A 23,672-nucleotide genomic window follows, 5' to 3' on the forward strand; every position below is an offset into this window, starting at 1 on the left:
AAGTAGCATCTCCCGATCTAGTTTTGATCTGGACTCTGTATAATCCAACCACAAGCAAACAAACTCTGTGCAGTTATCACTTAGTTCAACATCTGATCACTTTAAAAGCGACCCGAAGTTAAAATAAAGTTCCATATGAGTTGAGAACTGAAACAGAAAGAAATCAAATATCACTCACCGCATGTTCTCGTTCATCGAAGCGCACAGTGATGTTCACACAGTGTTCAGAGAGGAGTCTAGACAAGACGAGCGCCTGCTTTCGGACCACAGCGCTCTTTTTTGAATGAAGAGAAATACCTAGAGAAAGTATCAGCTTTCCCATGTATTTGGGGGAGGGGTTGAAATTGGTTATCGAGAAGTTAAAGGAGGTCTGGCATCCCACAAACTTGTTTTGCATAGACAGTCACGAGAACGCGACGCTGTGAAAGATGTTCACATTCACGGTAAGAATACACGTAAATTGCTGACAAAATATAATTATATTATCAGTGTTTTGCCACGAGTTTGTGTATTAAAGCATACTATTTTTAAAACGTGTTTTTCATCCGTTATATTCATTCATTCATCTTTGCATCTGTATATCTATCTATCTATCTATCTATCTATCTATCTATCTATCTATCTATCTATCTATCTATCTATCTATCTATCTATCTATCCCCGCCACCAGCCTATCACTGTGCTATTGCCCCGCATTGACGTCATTGCGTCATTAGGTTTCCCTGGGAAACGCAGAAATTCTAAAATAGTATCAAATTAATTCAGCTGACAGAGAGGGGGCGGGGCTCTGGTTAAAACGGATTTGATGGGGCTGGGTAGGTGGGGGCTCTCCTATAAGTGTGGCACTCAACTAGATTTGGTGTTACTACTGGAGTGTCAAGCAAAATCTATCGAGGTCTATTTTTATCAAGTCCATCTGCTGATGTGGTGCTGCTAGCATATTTCGTAGTAGCAAAAAAATCCAAAATATTCTGTATATGTAATCATGATTATATTTTGATCTAGTATAACACGTATTTGATTACTGAGAAGTGAGAACTTTAGAGTGTATGTTATAGGAACAATTACAACCTATAACTGTTAATTAAAAATCTATAGCCATTAACATGTATAAATATGATTTTTTTTAGTATTACATTATACAGTACATTATATCTTATAGTAGGTCTCCAAAATAACCTTTGTATGTCTGTATGTTTATCATCATGGCATGTCCTCATGTATTGAATGTCATAAGGCTTCACAGCCACCTTGTGGTCAAAAACAGGATAGCGTGAATTATAGCATACACCTCCACAGCCAATAAAAACGAACCTTTAAACATGTATTAAAAAGTCAAACATATCCATCTTGTATCCCAATAACCATTTTTCTACATTTTTTAAGAGGCTTGATTTTGTGATTTGTTTTAATGTGACCCATTCACAAGGTTGTTGAGATCCTTTAAAAGAGACACATTAGCAAAAATTATATTTTACGCTTAATAGATCTGAAATGAGATTCAAGTTTAATTTAGTAAAATCATCCGAAAACAATCATAAACCAGTTTTTAAAATTTGCATGTCCACTTTAATTTCGGAGGAACCTGTATGCTTTCATATAGACTATGGACACAGAAATGTTTATCTTGACTTTCTAAATATTAAATAGGACAGTACAGATCAGATCTTAAGAGTCAATAGCTCAGCTGTGCCATGTAAAGTGAATGGAAGTGTTTATAACTTTGAGCAAAACGATCTTAATAAAGGTCCCTTTTGAAAACTGAAAGGAAAACACACGTTAAAATCTCAAAAATACATTTTTGCTACTGATCTTTTGTTTACTTTAAATATTTGCAGTGGCTCTGTCTTCAGCCTGAACGCTAATGATTTATTCCATGTCAGCTAAATTTGAATGCAGTACAGTAAACCATCAGGGGAAATTCTCCTTTCCACATGTTTGCAGTATTGGATATTTTTAGCTAAAACAACAACAACAAAAAACCAACAGGAGGATGTACCAAATACTTCAGTCTGCTCTGATGGCAGATACAAGAAGTGCATACAACAGCCTGCAGTATTACCATTAGACATCACTAAATCTGAGAATGGTTGTGTAAAGTAAAAGACTACAGGTGTTTCTTTTAACAATTTGTATTCTGAATAACATTTTAAGACACCCTTTATACACCTAGCAGCTATTGCTTGAGAGAGGGGGACATATGAATATGGTGAGACTAAAAGATGCATTGTATTATTGGTATTAGTGTTAAAATAAAAAATAGCATTCAAATACAGTCCGACCCATTCAAACGTTGAATCTCGAGCCCAGCCAAAATATCCCTTTATAGGAATATCAAGATGTTTTCTAGAAATAAACAACCCTTAAGCCAAAAAACAACATCATGAAATTTTCGTAAAGATCAGAAAAAAAGGAAACCGTTTTCATAGCTCAACTGAACGCCAACCTTATAAACAGTAATGATATGGTCTATATTTATGAAATTAAGACAACAAATAGACAAACACCGTGTTCCTCACTGATAGCTAAGATTAAGGAGTATGTTAATGTTACGTTTGTGTATGTGTGTTTGTTGTGTCCTCAGGGAGCTCGCCGGTCCCTCTTGGAGAGGAGGTAGCACTGGATGGTGCGCAGACGATCTTTGGCTGGCCCAAATTCTGGCTGGAGTTTTAGAGTCGACTCGTACCAATGCATGGCCTTCTCAAACTCCTCCTATGAAGACATATTAAGTACATATTAAAAACAGTCATCCTTTAACATCAATAAAATTCCTCATAAGACTCTGAAAAAAATCACTTACCATAGCTATATAAACATTTGCCAGAGTAAAATGGTTAACCACAAAGTGAGGAGCAATTTCCACTGCCATGCGTGCCACAGTCAGGGCGTCCTCCCATAGCCTCGCATTTTGGAAGATGTTGGCAAGGCTGATGAGAGGCACATCCTAACACAACAGAAACAAACATTCATATTTTGCAGTAAGATTTGCTTTTGTACAGGCCAACCAACGGAGACGAAATGTAGTAGAAGAACGGGCTGAACCTTCATGTGGTGAGGAGCGTAGTTCAGAGCCTGGCGGAGGCAGTCGATGGCTCTCTTTCCCTGACCTTTCACCCTCCAGTACAATGCTGCCATGCTGGACAGAACCCAGGACGTCTGATTCTAATAGATAAACGATCACCCAGATCATGAAATGGAACAATCTATTACTCACTGACAAACTTTCCATTGAGTTGTTCTCAGCTAGAAATACAAACAGTCATAAAGTATGCTTGCATGCATCATAGAATCCTGAAAAATCTTATTTTCCACAAAAATACTAAGCAGCACAACTGTTTTTAAAATCACATAATAATCAACACTGAGCACCAAATCAGCACATTAAAAATTTAGTGACATTTTACAATATTATTGTTTCTACTATATTTATCAAATAAATGCAGCCTTGATGAACATAAGAGACTTCTTTCATAAACATTACAATATCTTACCAACCCTAAACTTTTAAAAAGTAGCACAGGTCTTTGCAAAATCCAGACTGTTACGATTTCATTTAGATTATAAAAAGACTATTTTTTAACCCAACTGAAGGCAACTTTTAAAGAGCATGTGACCACACTTGTAGTTACATTCTTAGAACAAGCACTCAGTGTAATACCTTTTCCAACACCTTTGCAATACGTGTTCCCACTTGTTCAAAAGACTGTGAGGGAAATTTATCTTTTCCCAGATTCTGCAACACCTGTGACAGAAGAATGAGGATGAGATGAGAAAAAAAACAGCCATTCACAAACGTCAGAACTTTTCAGATCAGCAGAATCAGTCACAGCTGTAAACAGAAGATTAAAACACACCTCTCTGAGTTGACTCTCTCCAGTATAGTGAATGCCTCCGCGGTTGGCCACTCCGCTCAGATGGTCCAGTGTGTGCATACTGGCAGGGAGATTGGCATTACACACCGGCTCCACTGCTGGCTCCTGAAGCGGTGTAGCAAAGTCTATATGCTCTGTGATACTGTGAGGAGTTCAGAATCATATGTTAGTGGAAAAGAGCCCACTATAAAAGTATTCCAACAGCATGACTATAAGAATGATATCCTACTCTATGTTCTTGGCAGACACAGCCAGCCAGGTACTAGCCACAGTTGCGAGGTCCACACGACGCGTGCGCTGACATTCTTCTGGACCGGGCCAACCCAGACTGCTGTAGTCCTTCCATCTCTCTAAAGACACATAAAATATTACGTCACGAAGCCTTTCGCAGCTACAGTGCTAGCAGAACCATCTCGGTGTCAGCGCTGTTATTGTTAACAAACTAGGGGTGTAACGGTACACGTATTTGCACTGAAATTTTTTGGTAAGGGTCTTTCGGCTCTTTACGCAATAAATAGTTCAATATAAATGCGCAACAACAAATAGAAATTGTATAATTTAGAAGTTAATTTAAAGACATGTATGCATACAATTTTTTTAATTTGAGTGTTAATTATTAGTTAAAATGAAATGGTACAACCCGAATTCCAGAAATGTTGGGACGTTTTTTTAAATTTGAATAAAATGAAAACAAAGACTTTCAAAACACATGAGCCAATATTTTATTCAAAATAGAACATCATAAATGTTTAAACTGAGAAAATGTACACTTATCCACTAAATGAGCTCATTTCAGATTTGATGCCTGCTACAGGTCTCAAAAAAGATGGCACGGGGGCAACAAAGGGCTGAAAAAGCAAGAAATTTTGAAAAGGTTCAGCTGGGAGAACATCTAGCAACTAATTAAGTTAACTGACATCAGGTCTGTAGCATGATTAGCTATAAAAGGGATGTCTTAGAGAGGCAGAGTCTCTCAGAAGTAAAGATGGGCAGAAGCTCTCCAATCTGTAAAAGATTGCATAAAAAGATTGTGGAATACTTTAAAAACAAAGTTCCTCGACGTCAAATTGCAAAGGCTTTGCAAATCTCATCATCTACAGTGCATAACATCACCAAAACTTTAGAGAACTGGAGAAATCTCTGTGCGTAAGGGACTTCGGGCCCTCAGACGACACTCATCGGCATGATTCTGCCATTGACATTACTAAATGGGCCCAGGAATACTTCCAGAAACCACTGTTAGTAAACACATTCCACCGTGCCATCTGCATATGCCAACTAAATCTCTATCATGCAAAAAGGAAGCCATATGTGAATATGGTCCAGAAGTGCCGTCGTGTCCTGTGGGCCAAGGCTCATTTAAAATGGACTGTAAAAAATTGGAAAATTGTTCTATGGTCAGACGAATCCAAATTTGACATTGTTGTTGGAAATCATGAACGCTGCGTCCTCCGGGCTAAAGAGGAGGGAAACCTTCCAGCGTATTATCAGCGTTCAGTTCAAAAGGCAGCATCTCTGATGGTATGGGGTGTGTAAGTGCATACGGTATGGGCAGCTTGCATGTTTTGGTAGGCACTATGAATGCTGAAAGGTATATAAAGGTTTTAGAGCAACATACGCTCCCCTCCAGACGATGTCCATTTCAGGGAAGGCCTCGTGTATTTCAGCAGGACAATGCAAAACCACATACTGCAGCTATTACACAGAGATGCAAACAGGTAAGGGGGAAAAAAGGTGAGAACCGGGGGCATGCTGGATTTTTTTTTAAAGATATTTGTTATACATGCTCATTTGTAGGTACTTTACGATATTTTTACAAATATTTTATTATCTTGTCAAAAACTGAAAATGTTCACTAAATAAATAAGAAATAACATCTTGCAACATTTTACAAAAATCAAGACTGAATATATTTGGTCAAAATCCCATGTTATAAAAGATGAAGTGCTATGCGGGCTATTTAAGACAATTGGCTAATTAGATGGCAATGCTGACCTAAAATGCAAAATGTTTGCCCTCTCTCTCTTCACTGTTCCCACATCTCAGACCTCAAATACATAAAATATTACACTTTTAGACATAGTTTAGTAAAGAAAATACTATAGAAAACTTACTAGCAGTTGCCAAGTGGCTATCAGGCTTACTTTTCCAATACAAATAAGACCATTTTTTGCGGGGAAGTCGTGGCCTAATGGTTAGAGAGTCGGACTCGTAATCGAAAGGTTGCGGGTTCGAGTCCCCGGCCGGCAGGGATTGTAGGTGGGGGGAGTGAATGTCCAGCGCTCTCTCCACCCTCAATACCACGACTGAGGTGCCCTTGAGCAAGGCACCGAACCCCCAATTGCTCCCCGGGCGCCGCAGCATGGCTGCCCACTGCTCCGGGTGTGTGTTCACGGTGTGTGTGTGTGTGTGTGTGTGTGTGCATTTGTTCACTACTCACTGCTGTGTGTGTGCACTTGGATGGGTTAAACGCAGAGCACCAATTTCGAGTATGGGTCACCATACTCGAACGTCACGACTTTCACTTTCACTTTCACCAGTCTACCTTTTCATAATTGAATATAAAAAGTTATGACCAGTCTACAACCAGCCCCAGTTCTTTATTTACCCTGTAAGACCACCCCCCGTACCACCCTCATAAAAACACTGTCTCATTGGATGAGTTTGCATCTATGATTACAACAGCATGACTTCGTAGTAGAAGAGTCTGGGTGCTGAATTGGCCTGCCTGCAGTCCAGATCTTTCACCTATAGAGAACATTTGGTGCTTCATTAAACAAAAAATATGTCAAACTCTTCAGCAGCTGGAAACCTATCAGGCAAGAATGGGACCAAATTCCAAAACTCCAGAAACTCATAACCTCGATGCCCAGACGTCTTCTAACTATTTTGAAAAGAAATGAAGATGCTACACCATGGTAAACATGCCCCCTCCCAACTATTTTGAGACCTTTAGCAGGCATCAAATTTGAAATGAGCTAATTTTGTGCATAAAATTGTAAAATTTCTCAGTTTAAACATTTGTTAAGTTCTCTATGTTCTATTGTGAATAACATATTGGCTTATGTGATTTAAAATTCTTTTAGTTTTCATTTTATTCAAATTTTAAAAAATTCCCAACATTTCCGGAATTCAGGTTGCAATTGAATTTAAGTTTGGGCTCTGCTGTTAATTGTAACCTTATAGTAATGTAAAAGGGCTCCCTAGTTTAGAGCAGAATCTGAAGTAGATTTTTATCACTAAGAACATGTTAATTATAATCAGTGGTGGAAAGAGTACTAAGAAATTGTACTCAAGTAAAAGTATTGCTACTTAAGTAATAATTTACTTGAGTACAAGTACTGAAAAATAATATGACTCAAGTAAGAGTAAAACAGTAGCTTGCTGAAAAACTACTCAAGTTACTGTGTTACAAAGTACTTTACTATTATTTTTCTATTTTTACCCAAAATGAGGGCATGTGAGCATTACGGAGAATTAAACACTCATGTACTACAATGCTTGTTTCACAAGTGAGACTCATAGAAGTATTAAACTTATATTCCAGAAAATCCCTTACATGGACAAATGCATCAGATGACAATACAGCTGAATAACATGCAGATATAGTATACCGCATACTAGTATACCATACTATCGTTTTACTTTTGGACCTTTGTTCTGAAAAAACAAATGTCATATAAAAAAAAAAAAAAAAAAAAAAAAATTGACATAATTCTATACTGTGATACAAGTTATATAATATTTTGTGTCTCACTGTGATAAGAAGCAACATAGAACCACAAAAGCTAATTGTTTCAAACATGACAGAAGTTATATAGTGATTTTGGGGCAAAACGATGTTAGTCTCATAAATTGTCATGTTTAATGCTATGCTAAGCAAACAAACTGTTTAACAACTAATTTTGAAAAGTACATTCACATATTCACGTAAGATTATGTGGTTGTTTTAAGAAGGGCAAAAGCAAAAGAAGGGTAAGTGAGGGGTTTTCAAAGAAATGAGGGTTTAAAACGGTGTGAATAGAAAGGTGTCAGTAAAAAATAATGTGGGGTATGGGTAAAGTTGGACATCGTTTTAACTTTAATGATTCTGATTCTTATTAATTAAATTTAGATTCCAATAAAGTAAATAAATAAAAAATCTTAAGATATTCACATTTATTCAAACTCTTTTTGCTAAATATTTCATTGTTAGCTGAACACTATGAATCAAAATCAACAGGCTAAAGAACACTTACACGGTGTGAGCAGCAGAGAAAACAGCACACAAGTCTTCTTGACTTGAATGATTTAAAATCACATTAAAATGTAGTTTATTATAATAGCAATAAGGTGTTATAAGGTGGACTCCAGGTACATTTTCGGTTGAACAAAAAAGCTTTTTATTTAACATGTTAACCCGTACCTAGGCATGGGAATCCAAAATCGATTTCAATTCTGGAATAGGACGCTTAAGGTCAGGAATCGTCTACTTGTTATAAAATGAAAATTTTGATTCCTCTTATCGATTCCTTTGTGCATATTTTAATAGGACTTTGAACCACTCAAGCAGAAGACGACTGTTTTCTGTACTGCACACATAGGGGCGTAGCCATCATTTCAGAAGTGAGGGGAGAGAACCCCTCCCCCCGACTTTTGCCTAATTGACAGGCTTTATTTTTTCTTATGTCTTTTAATTGGCTAAGAAATCAAATACACTGCTGGACGATAACCAATAATTTGCATTCTATAATTTTTTTCTTCTGTATTTTCCTAATAACAATTTTATGATTGGTTTATACAAACACAAGGCATAGATAAGGAATAGCTTCTATACTGTAATAAATGTTGTGTCAATTAGCAATGCATTACTCATATACTTTATTTATTTCCTGGAAATTACCTTTTCTTTTTTTGCTATAGAAATAGCGGAATGCCTTGGTCTATATTGGGACTTCCTGCACCTCACAAGTTATTACTTCTACAAGACCGTTTTGTACTTTCTGCGTGACAGCGCCCTCTGGCTTTGAGTATGAATGAAACATACACTGCATGAGAGGGTTCTGCGCTCCATAATGTTCACATGGTCTCATTTTGAATATGAATAAATCATCTGGTCATACATAGACTATCTTCCTTCTTCGCCCATGGGAACACACATCCAAAGTGTGGGTACAGAAAAATTATTTTACGCGCATCTGAGTGACAAATAAATCAACCAACACTGGTGATTGACAGTCAAAGCATAGCATGGTTTGAACACATATGTACACATGTAGCAAAGTTGAATACTTTATTTTTATTCTACTCAATTAAAAGTACCATAATTTAATTATACTCAAGAAAGTAGAATTTTTTTAAAAAATGTACTCAAGTACTGTAACGAAAATATTTGTAATTAGTTACTTTCCACCTGTGATTAGAACTGAATTTATTTAGAGCAATTCATTCAGTAAACCATTGTTTAATAAAAGAAAAAAATCAATTTATGATTAGTTTTTTCCTCCTGCTGTACCGAAACTGTACTGAACCGTGACATCAAAACTGAGGTATAACCCCTATAATATACCCCCCTATAACAAACCATAAAAATCATTTCTGTTTACTGAAATAAAGCTTAAATAAAACAAATATTAGATGAAAAACATAAAATGTTGCCTTGGCACCTAACTGAAAGTAAGTTTAAGCTGGACTAAAATGACTAAAAATAAAAACTGAAATTAAAATGAAGTTCAACAGAAATGGATTTAAAATACTAATTTTGTTAAAACTAAAAATGAAAACATAAAACTAAAAGTTAAAATATCTAAAATATTAATAAGTGTATATAAATAATACTAAATGTCATGTAGGAAGGCAGTTCATTCTCAGCACCTGAGGGTCCAGGCGAGGGGATTGTGGGTCCACTGATCTCAAGGATGGAGTTGCTTGCTGCAGGTTCACCCTGACGAACATCTCCTTCTCCCACCCAGCCCTCCGAGGTATCGGTTTTGGGCTTTTTCACACGTTTCACCTGGAATGTTATCTAAAGAAATGAAGAGAAAAGGAAACAAAAAAAAAGTTAAATTCTTCTTGATTTTGAATACAAAAAGTTCTTAAACATTCTAACAGAGAAACGTACCCATTCAGCTCCCTCATCATCCTCACAGTTGCCAAAGCAGGGTCCTCCCCCTCTCGCCCCCATGACCCTGTCATTTTTCAGCACGCGGATACCCCGTAGGTCCCCTGTCTTCCCGTTCATGTCCAGAGCCCCCTCAAATGCTCCTATCAGCTCTTCTCTCAGACGCCAGTCCTGCTCCTCTTCCTCCACCCCGTCAGTCTTCTGCTCTAGGACCCTGTCCTGCCCACTTGCCTCCCCTGAACCGTTGCTGTCCACCACAACCTCTGCAGAAGACGAGAGAGTAACAGAGAGAAAACGTAAATAGGAAAGCAGTGAGAGTGCTGCTTGTTTAGAGGCACACAGGAGTTAAGCAGAAGTCCTTGTTCAGAAGATTTAATTCATTCTTTTCTATGTGGATTGACATCCTCAATCTGACAATGACTGTTTGTAAAAAAACCTGCATGTATTCTGCCAGCTGTTGTTTAAAAATAGTAAGTGAAACAACATGAAATGAGACCGTATAAAATATGCAACCATAAATCTTTAACATTGTGCTAAGCTATATTGCTATATCACATGGCCTCACTACACTCATCACATCACAGAGCCTTTTTTCACACATTTTTAAATTAAATCTGGAGTAAAAATGTCAATTTTAACATGCAAAGGCTTACAATTAATATAGGTTTAAGTTCATAAAGCATGGGGAATGTGACTGTCACTGTATTAATAAATGGTTCACATAAAACATGAAATACAATCTGTTGGGTTTTTGTATAAAAATTGCAATTACATATTTCAATTGATAAGTAATATAGGTAAAGTTAACTTTTTAGTAGTCAGATCAAATAATCAAAAAGAGATGATCAAGAGATCAAATTCACAGATTTTGTATGCGGTCCCTAAGAAGACCCTAAATGTGTGGTCACATTTACAGCTTACTGTATTTCGAAATGGGTGAAATACAAGCATTTTTAATAGGAATCCACACAACGCGTGAATTTCACATGAGAGCAAAAGATTTCCACATGCAGATTTCACAGCAAGTTTAAGTTTGTTGTGCGATTTTACCACGTTTGCCAACAGAAAGCTACTTGGTATAAAAGTGAATTCTGTGAGAGATGTGCTTCATATATTGCCACAATATTGACCTATTTTTTGACAACTTTTTGCAGAAATTTTGCTAATGTGATCACACACTGATGAGGTCAAATTCTGTCTGACAACTGTCACAACATTTCCAATTCTCTGAGGAGACATACAAGTCTAAAAGTCTGAGACCGCAAATCTGGGATTTAAAATTTTATTTAAACCTTGAAACATAGATTTAGGATGTCAAAAAGATAATGCTATAATGTAAAAAAATAAACATACAAATAAATAAGAGATTTAAGATTTAATGCTATTTCTAAGTCACTAATGGAATTGTGAACTCACTTAAATTGTTATGCTAATAATAAATGCAAAATAGAAGTATTTTTGCTAATGGTCTCAGAATGTTGGACTGAGTCCACTGTATTGTATATAAACATCCAACACAGAGAAAGAAGCCCCCATTAGCTTCATTATTAATCTTACTCTCAAAGAGGAGAGAGTCTTCTAAAGCAGACACAGGCATGGCATCAGTGTCCCAGGCCTCCTGCCTGCTGCTGCTGCTGGCCGTGTCCCATTCCTCCAGCTCTGTGTATTCCTCTGCCTCACAGCCAGAGCCAGCTACACACACACACACACACACACACACAATTCAGCTCACATGTTGCTTAAATTAGATTTTTCAAATCAATACAACTGCATTATTTATAAGAAGGTAGAAACAGAAGCCACTTAAGACACACATTCACCATTCACATTGTTGTATAAGTGAAAAGTGTGTTAATTCAAAAGGGGTTTGCCATATTAATCCCTAAATCAATAGCTCAGAGTTCCCCCAAACGAGAAGAGGACAATGAGTTCATTTTTGTCTGCAGAGAGCAGCGGCATCTAAATAAAGCCTGTGCTATTTTCAGTGCCCTGAATTATTGAGGACACGACTTCGCTATTTCAAAGTCTCTCTCACTCAGAAGAGTGCCAGGGGAGAGAGAGCTGAGCTAAAGAAGGGGAGCAGTGCAGGATGCGGAGGAGAAGAGAAAAGGGGAGCAGAAGAGGGAATGGAGCAAACCCAGAATAGAAGATGCAACGGTAAAGAGTCTAAAATCGGCTCAAAGATTACAGTGCTTGGCTATAAAAAGAGCTCCGAGTACTCTGCCGCTGAGGCTGCCATTCCAGGGAGGAGGAAAGAGTGAGTGATGGAGGAAGGTGAAGTGGGGTAGCTGTCTGGGGGAATAACTCTCGGTTCTGTTGGAAGGGTCCTACAGGTTTACGGAGGAGGTTACTTACATGGACAGGCCTGGTGCTGGAGATTGTAAAGGAAGGGGTAAAACTGGAGACAGCGCATTAGAGGCAGGCTGGCACGACACTGGGGACAGTGAACTGTGAGAATCAGGGACCGACGAAACACGGCCAGAGCGCCAGTCAGGTTTCCCTGAGAGAGGTGAATGTTGACCAGACTTAACAGGGTGTGAGGCTGGTGTGAAAAAGAGAGAGAGAAAGATACATTTGTCACTTAATAAGCTTCTCTGTAACAGCAGAATTTAAAAAAATTTAAATCTGTAAAATTTTAATTTATGTTTTGAAGTCGTTAAAGATGCAGATACATGTAAGCTTGTACTGGAAAAGATCGTAGAAATATAGCATTACATCACTGGTACACCAATAGATCTTTTGCAAGTGAATGGGTGCCGTCAGAATGAGAGTTCAAAAAGCTGATAAAAACATCAGAAGTTATCAATACAAATCCAGTCCATCAATTAACATCTTGTAAAGTGAAAAGCTGCATTTTTGTAATAAATCATTAAGGCACTATAACTTTAAACAATCGCTTCTGACAAAAATGGAGTCTACCGAGTTCATAATCTATAATAATGCTTCACCCAGTAAAGACCTTTGGTTAGAACCAAATATTAATAGGAAGCTAAAGTTGGAAGTGACCGTCTTAATGAGGAACTTGTTTAATCACAAACATGCAGCTTTTATCTTCAAAAGACATTGATTGATGGACTGCAGTAGTGTGGATTGCTAGCATATTATTTTTTTATCATCTGTTTGGACTCTCATTCTGATGGCACCCATTCACTGCAGTGGATCCATTGGTGATCAAGTGATGTAAAGCTAAATTTATCTCCAAATCTGATCCATTGTAAAATGGAAAGAAAGAAATTTGGTCACACTTTAATTTAGTGACCAATTCTCACTATTAACTAGCTGCTTGTTAGCGCGCATATTACTAGCATATGGCTGTTTATTAGTACTTATAAAGCACATATTTATGACTTATTCAACATGGCCATATTTTAGATTTTTTTAACCCTACCCCCTCCTAAACTTAACAACTACTTTACTAACTATTATTAAGCAGCAAATTAGGAGTTTGAGGCAAAAGTGATAGTTAATAATTAGCTACTAGTGAGAACTGGTTCCCAAACTAAGGTGTGACCACAAACTTAAACTACACCTTGGATGGCCTGAGGGTGAGTCATTTTCAGAAAATTTTCATTTTTGGGTGAAATAAATGTATACTTTGGGCTGTCAATTTAACCTGTTAGTGCGATATATTCCAAAGAAAATTATTTGATCAAATGAACGCCCTCTGACCCATATATAAATGAAAAATATGAGAAATTCAAGTTTGAAGCAAGTCTGCAGTAAGCTGACAAGCAGCTCGTCACACTTACAGCAGAGCAACTAGCACAATCATCAAATGAGTAAAGCCCAAGGTATACTTCAGTTTCTATGCATACTCTAGAGTATAACGTAAATTTTATCAACAGCATATGAAAGCATACAGTCAGATTTTTCAAACCACACAAATGTATACTTTTTTTGTGCAATATTTTTGCACTGATTAGTTTGGCCACAAGGTAGCCATTGATAATACATATCAATAACCATGATATAGCCAATGATAATAAACAATATATTGACAACTACAGCCTCTTTTAAAAGCTTTCATCTGTCAAAACCATGCAATGTGTTTGGGTTGTATTTATTCCATTGCAATTCATTCAAAAGCAAATTATTTAATTAGTGTGATCAGATATTTTAACTAATTGACAGCCCTAGTTAACACCACTGTATGTCTGACATTTAAATTCATCCGTGGCATCAGAGGAATATTTCCATAGGTGTCATGTCAAAATAAGATTGTAATTAACCTCGTAATCAGCAAGCTCTCTACACTGCAACCTAGTTATGTAATCACTTACAGTGTAAACTGGGTGGTAGTAGTAATATAGTCTGCACTGAAAATGTGTGGTGTTCAACGGTCTCAGTGTCAGTGCATACCTCTGTGCAGTTGATCTGCAGGGCCTGTTGCAGCAGCTCAAGGGCCTCGTCATGCAGGCCGTAGTGCAGCAGCAGGTTAGCAGTGTTGACCAGAGGCATGTCTCTGTGCTGAGGAGGGGCAGAATGGAGCGCCTGACGCAGACACGCCAAAGCTTGTGTGCCATTTCCTTTAGCACGCCAGAAAAGACCTGCTTCATTCTGCATCATCCATCGCGGCCCACTCATCTGAGAGAAAAGGACATTCCCAAATCCTAGTTTTACATTCAAATGTTGCAAGCAGAATATCTGACAACCAATTATGAGCAGCTAACAACTTCTAAAATTAAACATCTGTCATTATTTACTCATGCTCATTAAGTTGCAATATTTTTTTCAGTGAAACATACACAAAAATAACTTTTAAAGAATCTTCACATAGAAATCATTGTCATGACCATGTGCTGTTCAGATCCTAAAAGGCCAAAGCAGTACTATAAAAGCATCATTGCACTAATCAACATTTTTTTTTCCCCAAAGAAATTTATATTTTTATTCAGCAAAGATGCATGAAACTGATCAAAGTTGACAGTAAAAACTTCAACATTGTTATAAAAGATTTCTATTTCTAATTTCTATTCATTTAAATATGCAGAAAAAAATGTTTCCACAAAACATTTAGCAACACAAATGTTTTCAAAATTTATAAAAAAAAAAAAAAAAAAAAAAGAACAACTGGAGTAATGGCTGTGATTAAAAATTAAATTTCAAAATATGTGTAGTTGTGTATGATTTCAAAGTTGCAGCCGAGATAACGATAATCAGTCAATAGTGTCTTACATTTGAGTCTAGTCCTTACACAAAACTATCATAAGGCTTCTGAACACTTCATATTATTTACACTTTAACACACAAGTCATAATGGCAAATTTTATGGAGCATTTATAATGTTTTTTTTTGTCCTTTTCTGAGTTTAATGGTCTACAGTCACTATAAATGTTGTATAGGAAAAAAATATCATACAAATGTTCATTATAAAGTTACCGATTCTTCCATTCTATCTGTACTTTACACTTACACCATACTTCCATAAGATCCACACACTCCATCCACAAAAAGCAAATAGTGCAATTGCTAATGTACTCAACATGAGCCCCATGTAACCATTATTTTTTTTACCTTGTCCAGAGCCTGAGCAATCAGCGCCCCAGTTTGTTCCAAACTCCTCCCACCACTGCGCTTCAGCAACACCTGCGTAAAACAAACACAGAATGACTCACCTGAAAAAACACAACACTCCCACACACTAAATAGCTCTACCTGCACAAACAGCCCAGGTAAGCTAAGGGTGTGGTACAGAATGACCGTTTTGAGTAAGCTTGCTCATACCTCAGCAGCATGTGGATCAGGCAGCTCCTTCTCTAAGGCCCAGGCCAGAGAGTCCAGTGGGTCTCTAGCAGTGACAAGGTTCTTAAAGCTGCAGTCCGGCATCTTTGCTGATGATGGAGGACTTTTGCTCTCCAAAAGGATGTTCAGAGCCCTGGTAACAAAGATAACAAGGTGACATGTTACATGTTGAAGGGTTGAGTGTGTGATTCTGTGACTGCATACTGTATTTAATATAAGTGTTCATGTCACAGTGCCACGTCTTACTTAAAGTTGCGGGATTCAGGTGGCAGGTAATAGGTGGGAAGTAGGTGCACAGGGGGAATTGTGGGGAATTGTTGTGCACAGTCTGACCTCCTGGGCCACAGCACCGTATGACTTCCCTGTTCACACACAACAAACAGAATGTGACTTCTACTATATAATACACAGGATAATATAGATAATACAGAAATGATCCATTTTTCTGGCAACACTAATAGTGCAAAAATCAATCTGTGTAATTTGAGTAATCACAAAACCACCATAAAACATGCCTTATTGATAAAATGTTAGGGTATTCATCACATTTAACAGGAAATTAGATAACTCCATGCTAGCTACATTAAATTGTATTCTAATCATGTCTTTCGTTTATTTTTAAGATTATACTTGAATGACTTTTATTCCAAGTTCCCATTTCATGGCTAAACCTTCCAACAGTTTGAGTATTTTCATTGCAATTGTCATATGGTAGAAGTCAGAACTCTTGTATAATTCAAAAAGTTTTATTAATGAGTTTGACTAGGAAATGGAAACATTTTTACAAGTCATAATCTCATAATTACAATAATTTGAACATGGCATGTATACACCTTTGTGCTCTAACATATAAACAACATTATATTTACAAATAAATATATGCCACACAATAAATACATGCCATAAATATGCCAATAATTAGTACAACATGGAATCTGTGTCTGGCAGGAACTTCTCAACAACTCCACATGCATTTGTGTTAATTAACATTTTAGGACAATTCCGTTGTTTTCGGTTAACAATAGGAGTGTTTACCAAAAAAAAATAAAAAATAATAATCAAAACACACTTACATCAGTGGAGGTGGTCTCCTTGTCCCAGTGGGCTGCAGGTTCCCGTCCTATAGACACAGTGTAGGACTGCTGAGGACTGTGACTCTCATTCACACTCAACTCGGACACCAGAGCAACACTGCTGGCGACTGACACTTCCTCACCAAACTACAGACACGCACACACAGAGAAAAAGAGGAGATTGACACTAAAGCAATGTAACATTAAGGACTGATGTTTTACTGAATATCAACAATATTATCACATGTAAATTATTGCTTTCATACAATCATTTTACAAACAAGTCAGTTTCAACTACTCCGTTTTCTTAATCCTGATCCGCATACAAAAATAGTTTTGCAAGCAGTCAAAGTAGGGTATAGTGGACACACAAACAAAACAATAATATGTTCCACTCTTGTTACAAGAAACACTGCTTGTCCACTGAAATTCGTGGACTGGCATTACTTATAGACCAATGCTTCTCAACCAGAGGGCCAGGGTCTACTAGGGGGCCTCCACACAATCCTAAGGAGCCCTTAAGGATTCAAGCATCCAAGAATTTAAATAAGCTACAACAACTAAAAATCAAGATATTTCTTATTTTAATTGACTAATTTTAAGTGTTTTTTTCTAGACATGCAAAAGTAAAATTTTGGAATTTCATCGGCATTTAAATAATGAATATACATTTTTCAAGTTCAGCTAAATATTTTATTGTGCAGAAATAAGAGTAAACTACTTCAATATTTATTCTAATTCTCATCACACACAAAGCAAAATAATTCAAACAGTGTGTTTTCAGTTTCACCTGAATGTAGTGGACATTTTCAAACAGTTCTCCACGGTGATAGCGTACAGGCAAGTCATATGGGCAGTGCAGGGTGAACTTCTGCTGGCCCATATGACACATTTGGTGATTTCCTGAAACAAAACATTTAAGTCTTATTATACACATTCATGCAATCAAGAGGGGAAGAGAGCAAACGTGGCGCCAACTAGATCTGGCAGGCTTGCGAAACTTGTTTATCCAGTATACTGCACAATCTTGAGTTTGTGGGTCTATGTTACAGAAACTGTATGACTGGAATTGAAAGGTAAAACATGCAGTCTAACCGAGTTGAGCTTCTTTAGCCATTTGAGTCTCGTGGATGATATTTCGCAGGATCTGCTCTTCCTGAATGAGCTTGTGCTTGTCCAGCATCTCCTGCTGCCTCAGGTAATGATCATGCTGCTTTTGGTACTCCTTCAGTTCATTCAGGGTGCGTTGTAAAGACCTGGACAAAGAGTCAGGGACAAACTCAAAGACTCATTTGTGCCCTCTTCCTTGTCAACAACAGAACAACTGCAAGATATTTATCATCACTGCCAGAAAACAAATGCTTAAGTCTGAATGTCACAATTGGAAAGCACTATCACTTTGCTTGGATTATGTTTATCTGGTGTAACTACCCAAATACGGTCAACATTTTGTGTTAGAATTTACACAATATCACAAAATATACATTTACAATGACACTTCACTTTGTGTTTAACGCATAATGTGTGGTTCTTAGTTTGTAAGTCGACTTCCACATGTAACAAATCTAACTTTTTGCTTAATCAAACCTCTAATGTGAAAACACTATCATTTATTGCCCGTTACAAATATAATTTTTTGTGGTTCTCTTTTTCGCCCCAAACATAAAATAAATCTTACCAACTTGGGACCCACTGGTGTATAAAACATAGCAAGCTGTATAAAACCAAATTTTTAGACTGGCCTTTAATAAAATCTATAAGAAGCATATTAATGTACACTACTGTTCAAATCTTTGGGGGTCGGTAAGATTTTTTAAAATGTTTTTTAAGTCTCTTACAAATCATAAAAGGCTGGATTTTATAAAATACACAATAATAAAAAAAAAAGGTGAAAAATTTATTTATGAATGAACTGAATTTTCTGCAGTCATTACTCCAGTTTTTAGTGTCACATGATTCTTCAGAAATCATTCTAATTGATTTGGTGCGCAATAAACACTTCTTATTATTATCAATGCTGAAAAAAAGCTATGCTGCTTAAAGGTGGGGTATGCATTTTTTCAAATACGCTTTAGGCTGGCCGCACACTAGAGGATTTTAAGCCCGACTGATTCGCAGCTTGTCTCAAACGATTTTTTTGTCCAAAAATCCTCTATTGTGTGGTGTCATTACGATTATTTATCTGCTCCCGATCGAGACGGAGCGTCGCCCAACTCAAATTGTAAATATCAAACAAGTCTCCATGAGATCACATGTCACTGTGAAATCGTTCCTTCAATCTTCAAGTGTGCGGTCTCGCAGTCTGCTCGAATCATCTAGTGTGCGCATTCAGAGGATTATAAGGCTAAAAATAGTTTGAACTGTCTTCATGTCTGGAAAACGTCTGCGGAACAAAAGAAGGCTTACACCATGTCTACACCGGATGCTGCGCCGCAACAGCTAAAGTCTGTCTACACTGGACGCGACCGTTGAAAATCATTTGAAATTTGCCTCAATATGTCATAAATAGAAAGCAGTTTTCTGTAGGGGATTTGTCGTGTCGCGGCACGGTATCCAGTGTAGACAGCATCAGTGATTATAATACGTTTTGCTTTGTTTCACAGAACTAATCGTTGCCGTACGTATGTGTGTGTATTTTTGCTCATTTAATGCATCCTTGCTGAATGCATTTTTCTTTTTATACGTAAAAATAGCTTGAGATCGAACTATATAATTGCTAGCCATCTTGTAGTACAACCCTGCTAAAGACCCCTGCAGTGATCCATAATGAATTCCTCTTCATAAAATGAACAGCAGAAATACGCCATCAATGAAAGAACAAGAGCCATTCAATATTAGGATAAAAGCTATTCCATACTCAGATGGTTTTCTTAATGAGACTCAGAGTAACTGCACAGAAAAAGAGAGTCAAAGTCACAGCAATCAATGAGAAAACAAATAGTCTGTCTTACCGATGTTGAGCCTCAAGCCGCTGCTCCAGCTTCTGCTGACAGAGGACGGCATGTTTCCTCCTCAGGGCCTGCTCAAAGCGCGGCTGAGCCTGCAGGGCCTGCTCATAGCACAGCACGGAGTGATTATACTCCCCCAACATCTAGCAGAGAGACAGGAGGAAGGGAGCGAGAGATGCAACAAGGAAGTGAGTGTCATTTAATATAAACAAGGAAACCAGATACTAAAGAATAACTGCCATTTCCTGTCCAGCAGAAAGTGTATGTGAACAGAGGATTATGAGGAAGTTCAAAAACATTTAAAAATTGTATTTTCAGAAACCACCCCTCTTCCTCAAAACGCTGCACTCACAGCGTAAATATTGCCCAGGGTGTAATGGCTGGTTAGGAGATCGGTGGTGAGATCCAGAGCAGCGTGGGCGAGAATGGCGGCGTCAGCTGAGAAGTGCGCTCTGTGAAGTATGTTTGCCATATTGATGAGAGAAACATCTTTGTGCTGCCTGCAAAAAGAGAGGAAGTACATGTAAATTTATGTAAAACAACTTATTGTTGTTTTACATATACAAGTCTTTGTGCAGGTGACGAAACGCTGATTTCACTGTTGATAAGCTATGCCCACTATACATCTGCCATTTGTATCCATGTGCCATTTCACTTTACCTTGGAGAAAAATGGAGGGCACGGACCACACAGTCCACAGCTCGCCTGGGTTCATTCTTTATCCGCCAGTAGAACGAGGCCAAGTTATAAAGCACCCATGAAGAGGAATTCTTAGAAAGTGAGAAAAAACAAGTCTTCATTAATCTTGAGAAATTACAATTTCAGCTGACTCCTGCTATTATCTACAAGCCTTTAAAAACTGCAACTTAGAGGAAAAACTGAACCATAAAGGAAAAAGTATGGTACTGATATATCATGCAACTTTAAAACTTCCTGACATTTACTGCGGTTAGAAGAATGACTTGGCTTTCTAAACAAAGATGCTCAAAGTAAAGCACTTTATGTGCCATAAAAATATTCATTAGCATTGATTTACAAAGATGCCTTTGTGACACAAAGCTAATAAAGTTCCTTACTGAGCATTTTAGTGCTGGGTTTCATCTTATGAAGCACAATAATCTTATATTAGGAGAACATAACTACAAAGATTTCCAGTCACTATAGAAAATACTAGACTTTTCCAGGCCTAGAAATCACAGCTGCAACATTTCAAGGTTTTCCATGACTGTGAAAACCCTGAACTTTAGAAATCAAGCAAATCAACTTACTTTTAGAAGGGCCTGGTGTATCCGATGCCCAATCTCATCCACATTCTGTCCCAGCTTAAGAGACAGGGAGGTAAAGATCGGGTCATCCTTTGAAAGCAAGGGTGATGTTAAGTTTAGCTTCTCTTGTACACCCTGAGAGAGAAAAAAAACCAAAAAAAACAATGAGCCCATGTTTGAGAGTAAAGTTGGCATGAAATTAAAAATCACTTTTATATTTTTCTAAATGCATCTTATAAATCTTAATGTGAAAAATTAATCTCTGCATGTTTCATTTGTTGGTGTCATAATGTAAAAACAAAATCACATAACTGGACCTTCTAGTGAAAACCACAGACTTCTCTCATGACGCATGCAGGGCGTCTCCAATCATTTAGTCCGTTTAAACCCTACACTGCAAGCTCACATTCATTTGCCTCCACTTTTAAAGGCAACGCCCACATCTCACAATCCAATCAACAATGCATTGAACCAAGTCCCCACTCGTACATTTTCCAGTGAAAATTTTTCTTCTTCAAATCTTTAATGTTTTTGAAAGAAGTTTGTTCATCAAAGCTGCTTTTATTTAATGATAAATGCATATAAAATCAGCATATTAGAAAGATTTCTGAAAGATTGTGACACACTGAAGACTGGAGTAATGGCTGACGAAATTTCAGCTTTACTACAAGAATAAATTAAATTTTAAAATATATTAAAATAGAAAACATATTTTAAATTGTAATAACATTTCACAATATTACTGTTTTTACTGTATTTTTAATCAAATAAATGCAGGCTTGATGAGCATAAAAAACTTAAAAACACTTAAAAATCTTTTAACCAGTAGTGCATCTATAAAGCTTAAAGCACTCAAAACACTCACCCTGAGGTGCTGAAATGCATGAATGCTGTAAGGGAGATCGAGAATTTTAGCGCAGTCAGGTTTTTCCAGGTCTGGAGGTAAAAGTGACATCTGATCCAAAAAATCCTCTGGACTAGAAAACCGCAAAAATAAAGCCATATTGACTTATTTGATAATAATAACAAATAAAATAATTAGATAAAAAGCACGAGCATTTACTTGATGTCTTTGCTCTCCAGGGATATAAAAGTGCCATCATAGAGATCCAAGTCTCCCAGAGGAACTTTAGCTGTGACACAGTCAGCATCTTCTTTATAATGTCGCTGCTCTAAACCAGTATCCCGGTCCTCGTTCTCTTCAATGTGAATCTTCTGAGCAACTAGTTGCTTCTGCAAAACATACAGTAACTCACTGTCAGACAAGTGATTAGGGAAGCAAACCTTTACTTCTAGAGCTGCCTTCTTCAAGACAAAGTACATTGTAAAAGATCATTTTAGGTTATGATGAATGTGAGGCTTAACATCACCTCTAACTTCTTGAGGTAGTTCACACGAGTCTCTTGTTGCATGAAAAGAACTAAATGGTGGGGATGTTTCAAGTTAAGAGGAGAATCCACCTGGAAACGAAAGGGAGCATGAAAAAGGCAAAGGCAAAATCAATGCGCAAACATGCTTCACTGTCGGACAGAGATTAGAAGACATCAAGAAGCTAAATCAGGCTGATGATCTGGACAGTGTTAATGAATCACTACACACTAGTGCGCTGTTATATCGAGAGATGCAGCAGACAACAGCCGTCAGCACTTGAGATCGACACACGCATCCGCCTGACAGCTGGATAAAGCAGTGTTAGAGACTAACAATCAGATTAGAAAGCTACTGTTGGGAACCGTTGATATGGTCTAGAGAGTGACTAAACAGGACACAGTCGCGTACCTGCTGTTGGATTTTGCCGTCCTCCGTCACCACCCAGTGCGTGGTGGCTCGCGCAGGCTCGGTCAACAGTATACAAACAAACACCACCGCCGCTCCGCGAACGGATGGGCTCCAGAACCGTTTATTAGTGGAATGACTGCCTATGCTATTGCTCTTGTCATCCGCCATCTTTTTACCGTCTGTCCATTCGACCCTAATGGTTCGCGTCATTCACCACTCTGCTTCCGGGTTGCAGAGTGACTCCGCCCCCGCCCGCATAAACAAACCCAAACATTCGCCACTCATTTTATTTTTCCAGTTACAAATAAATAATAATAAAAATAAAAATAACCAGTGTTATGTCATTTGCGTAAAACGCTTGTTTTAAACTACTTTTTTTTTATAGTCAAGGTCAATGCAACTAATTTATAATTTATTCCCTTAATTTTTGATACCAGATAACAATAACATTGTATAAGTATAACATAATTAAAAACTAGTGCTGTCAAACAATTAATCGCAATTAATCGCATCCAAAATAAAAGTTTTTGTTTACATAATATATGTGTGTACTGTGTATATTTATTTTGTATATATAGATACACTCCCATACTGCATTTATTTTGGAAATATTTCCATGCGTATACATTTATATTCTTGTATTTCATATTATATATATATATTTATTATATAAACATAACATATTTTTCTTAAATATATACATGCATGTATTTGTATCTATATATACATAATAAATATACAAAGCACACACACATATAATATGTAAACAAAAACTTTTATTTTGGATGCGATTAATCGTTTGACAGCACTATTAAAACCCATACTAGAAAAAAAGTCAATAAATGCCTAGTATATAATTATATGTACAACTCAATAACACACATTTTGGAGGC

General features: G+C 37.2%; 1 protein-coding gene across 1 annotated transcript; it reads right to left on the bottom strand.

Annotated features, from left to right (window-relative positions):
• Window positions 1-1,383: 1,383 nt before the first annotated feature.
• Window positions 1,384-22,989, bottom strand: ttc17 (tetratricopeptide repeat domain 17; the record flags this gene model as incomplete). Its single annotated transcript, XM_079433054.1, has 25 exons — window positions 1,384-2,712; window positions 2,801-2,944; window positions 3,043-3,162; window positions 3,659-3,742; window positions 3,855-4,014; window positions 4,102-4,222; window positions 9,726-9,876; window positions 9,973-10,235; window positions 11,530-11,664; window positions 12,328-12,514; window positions 14,332-14,556; window positions 15,487-15,558; window positions 15,697-15,847; window positions 15,961-16,076; window positions 16,788-16,934; window positions 17,578-17,690; window positions 17,883-18,043; window positions 19,739-19,878; window positions 20,088-20,235; window positions 20,396-20,505; window positions 21,004-21,135; window positions 21,866-21,977; window positions 22,064-22,233; window positions 22,371-22,460; window positions 22,780-22,989. The coding sequence occupies 25 exons, from the start codon at window positions 22,987-22,989 to the stop codon at window positions 2,581-2,583; spliced, it is 3,594 nt and encodes a 1,197-aa protein (XP_079289180.1). The 3' UTR covers window positions 1,384-2,580.
• Between the last annotated feature and the right edge of the window lie 683 nt (window positions 22,990-23,672).

The sequence above is a fragment of the Barbus barbus genome (genome assembly GCF_936440315.1).
Source record: "Barbus barbus genome assembly, chromosome: 2".
NCBI classification, from domain to species: domain Eukaryota; kingdom Metazoa; phylum Chordata; class Actinopteri; order Cypriniformes; family Cyprinidae; genus Barbus; species Barbus barbus.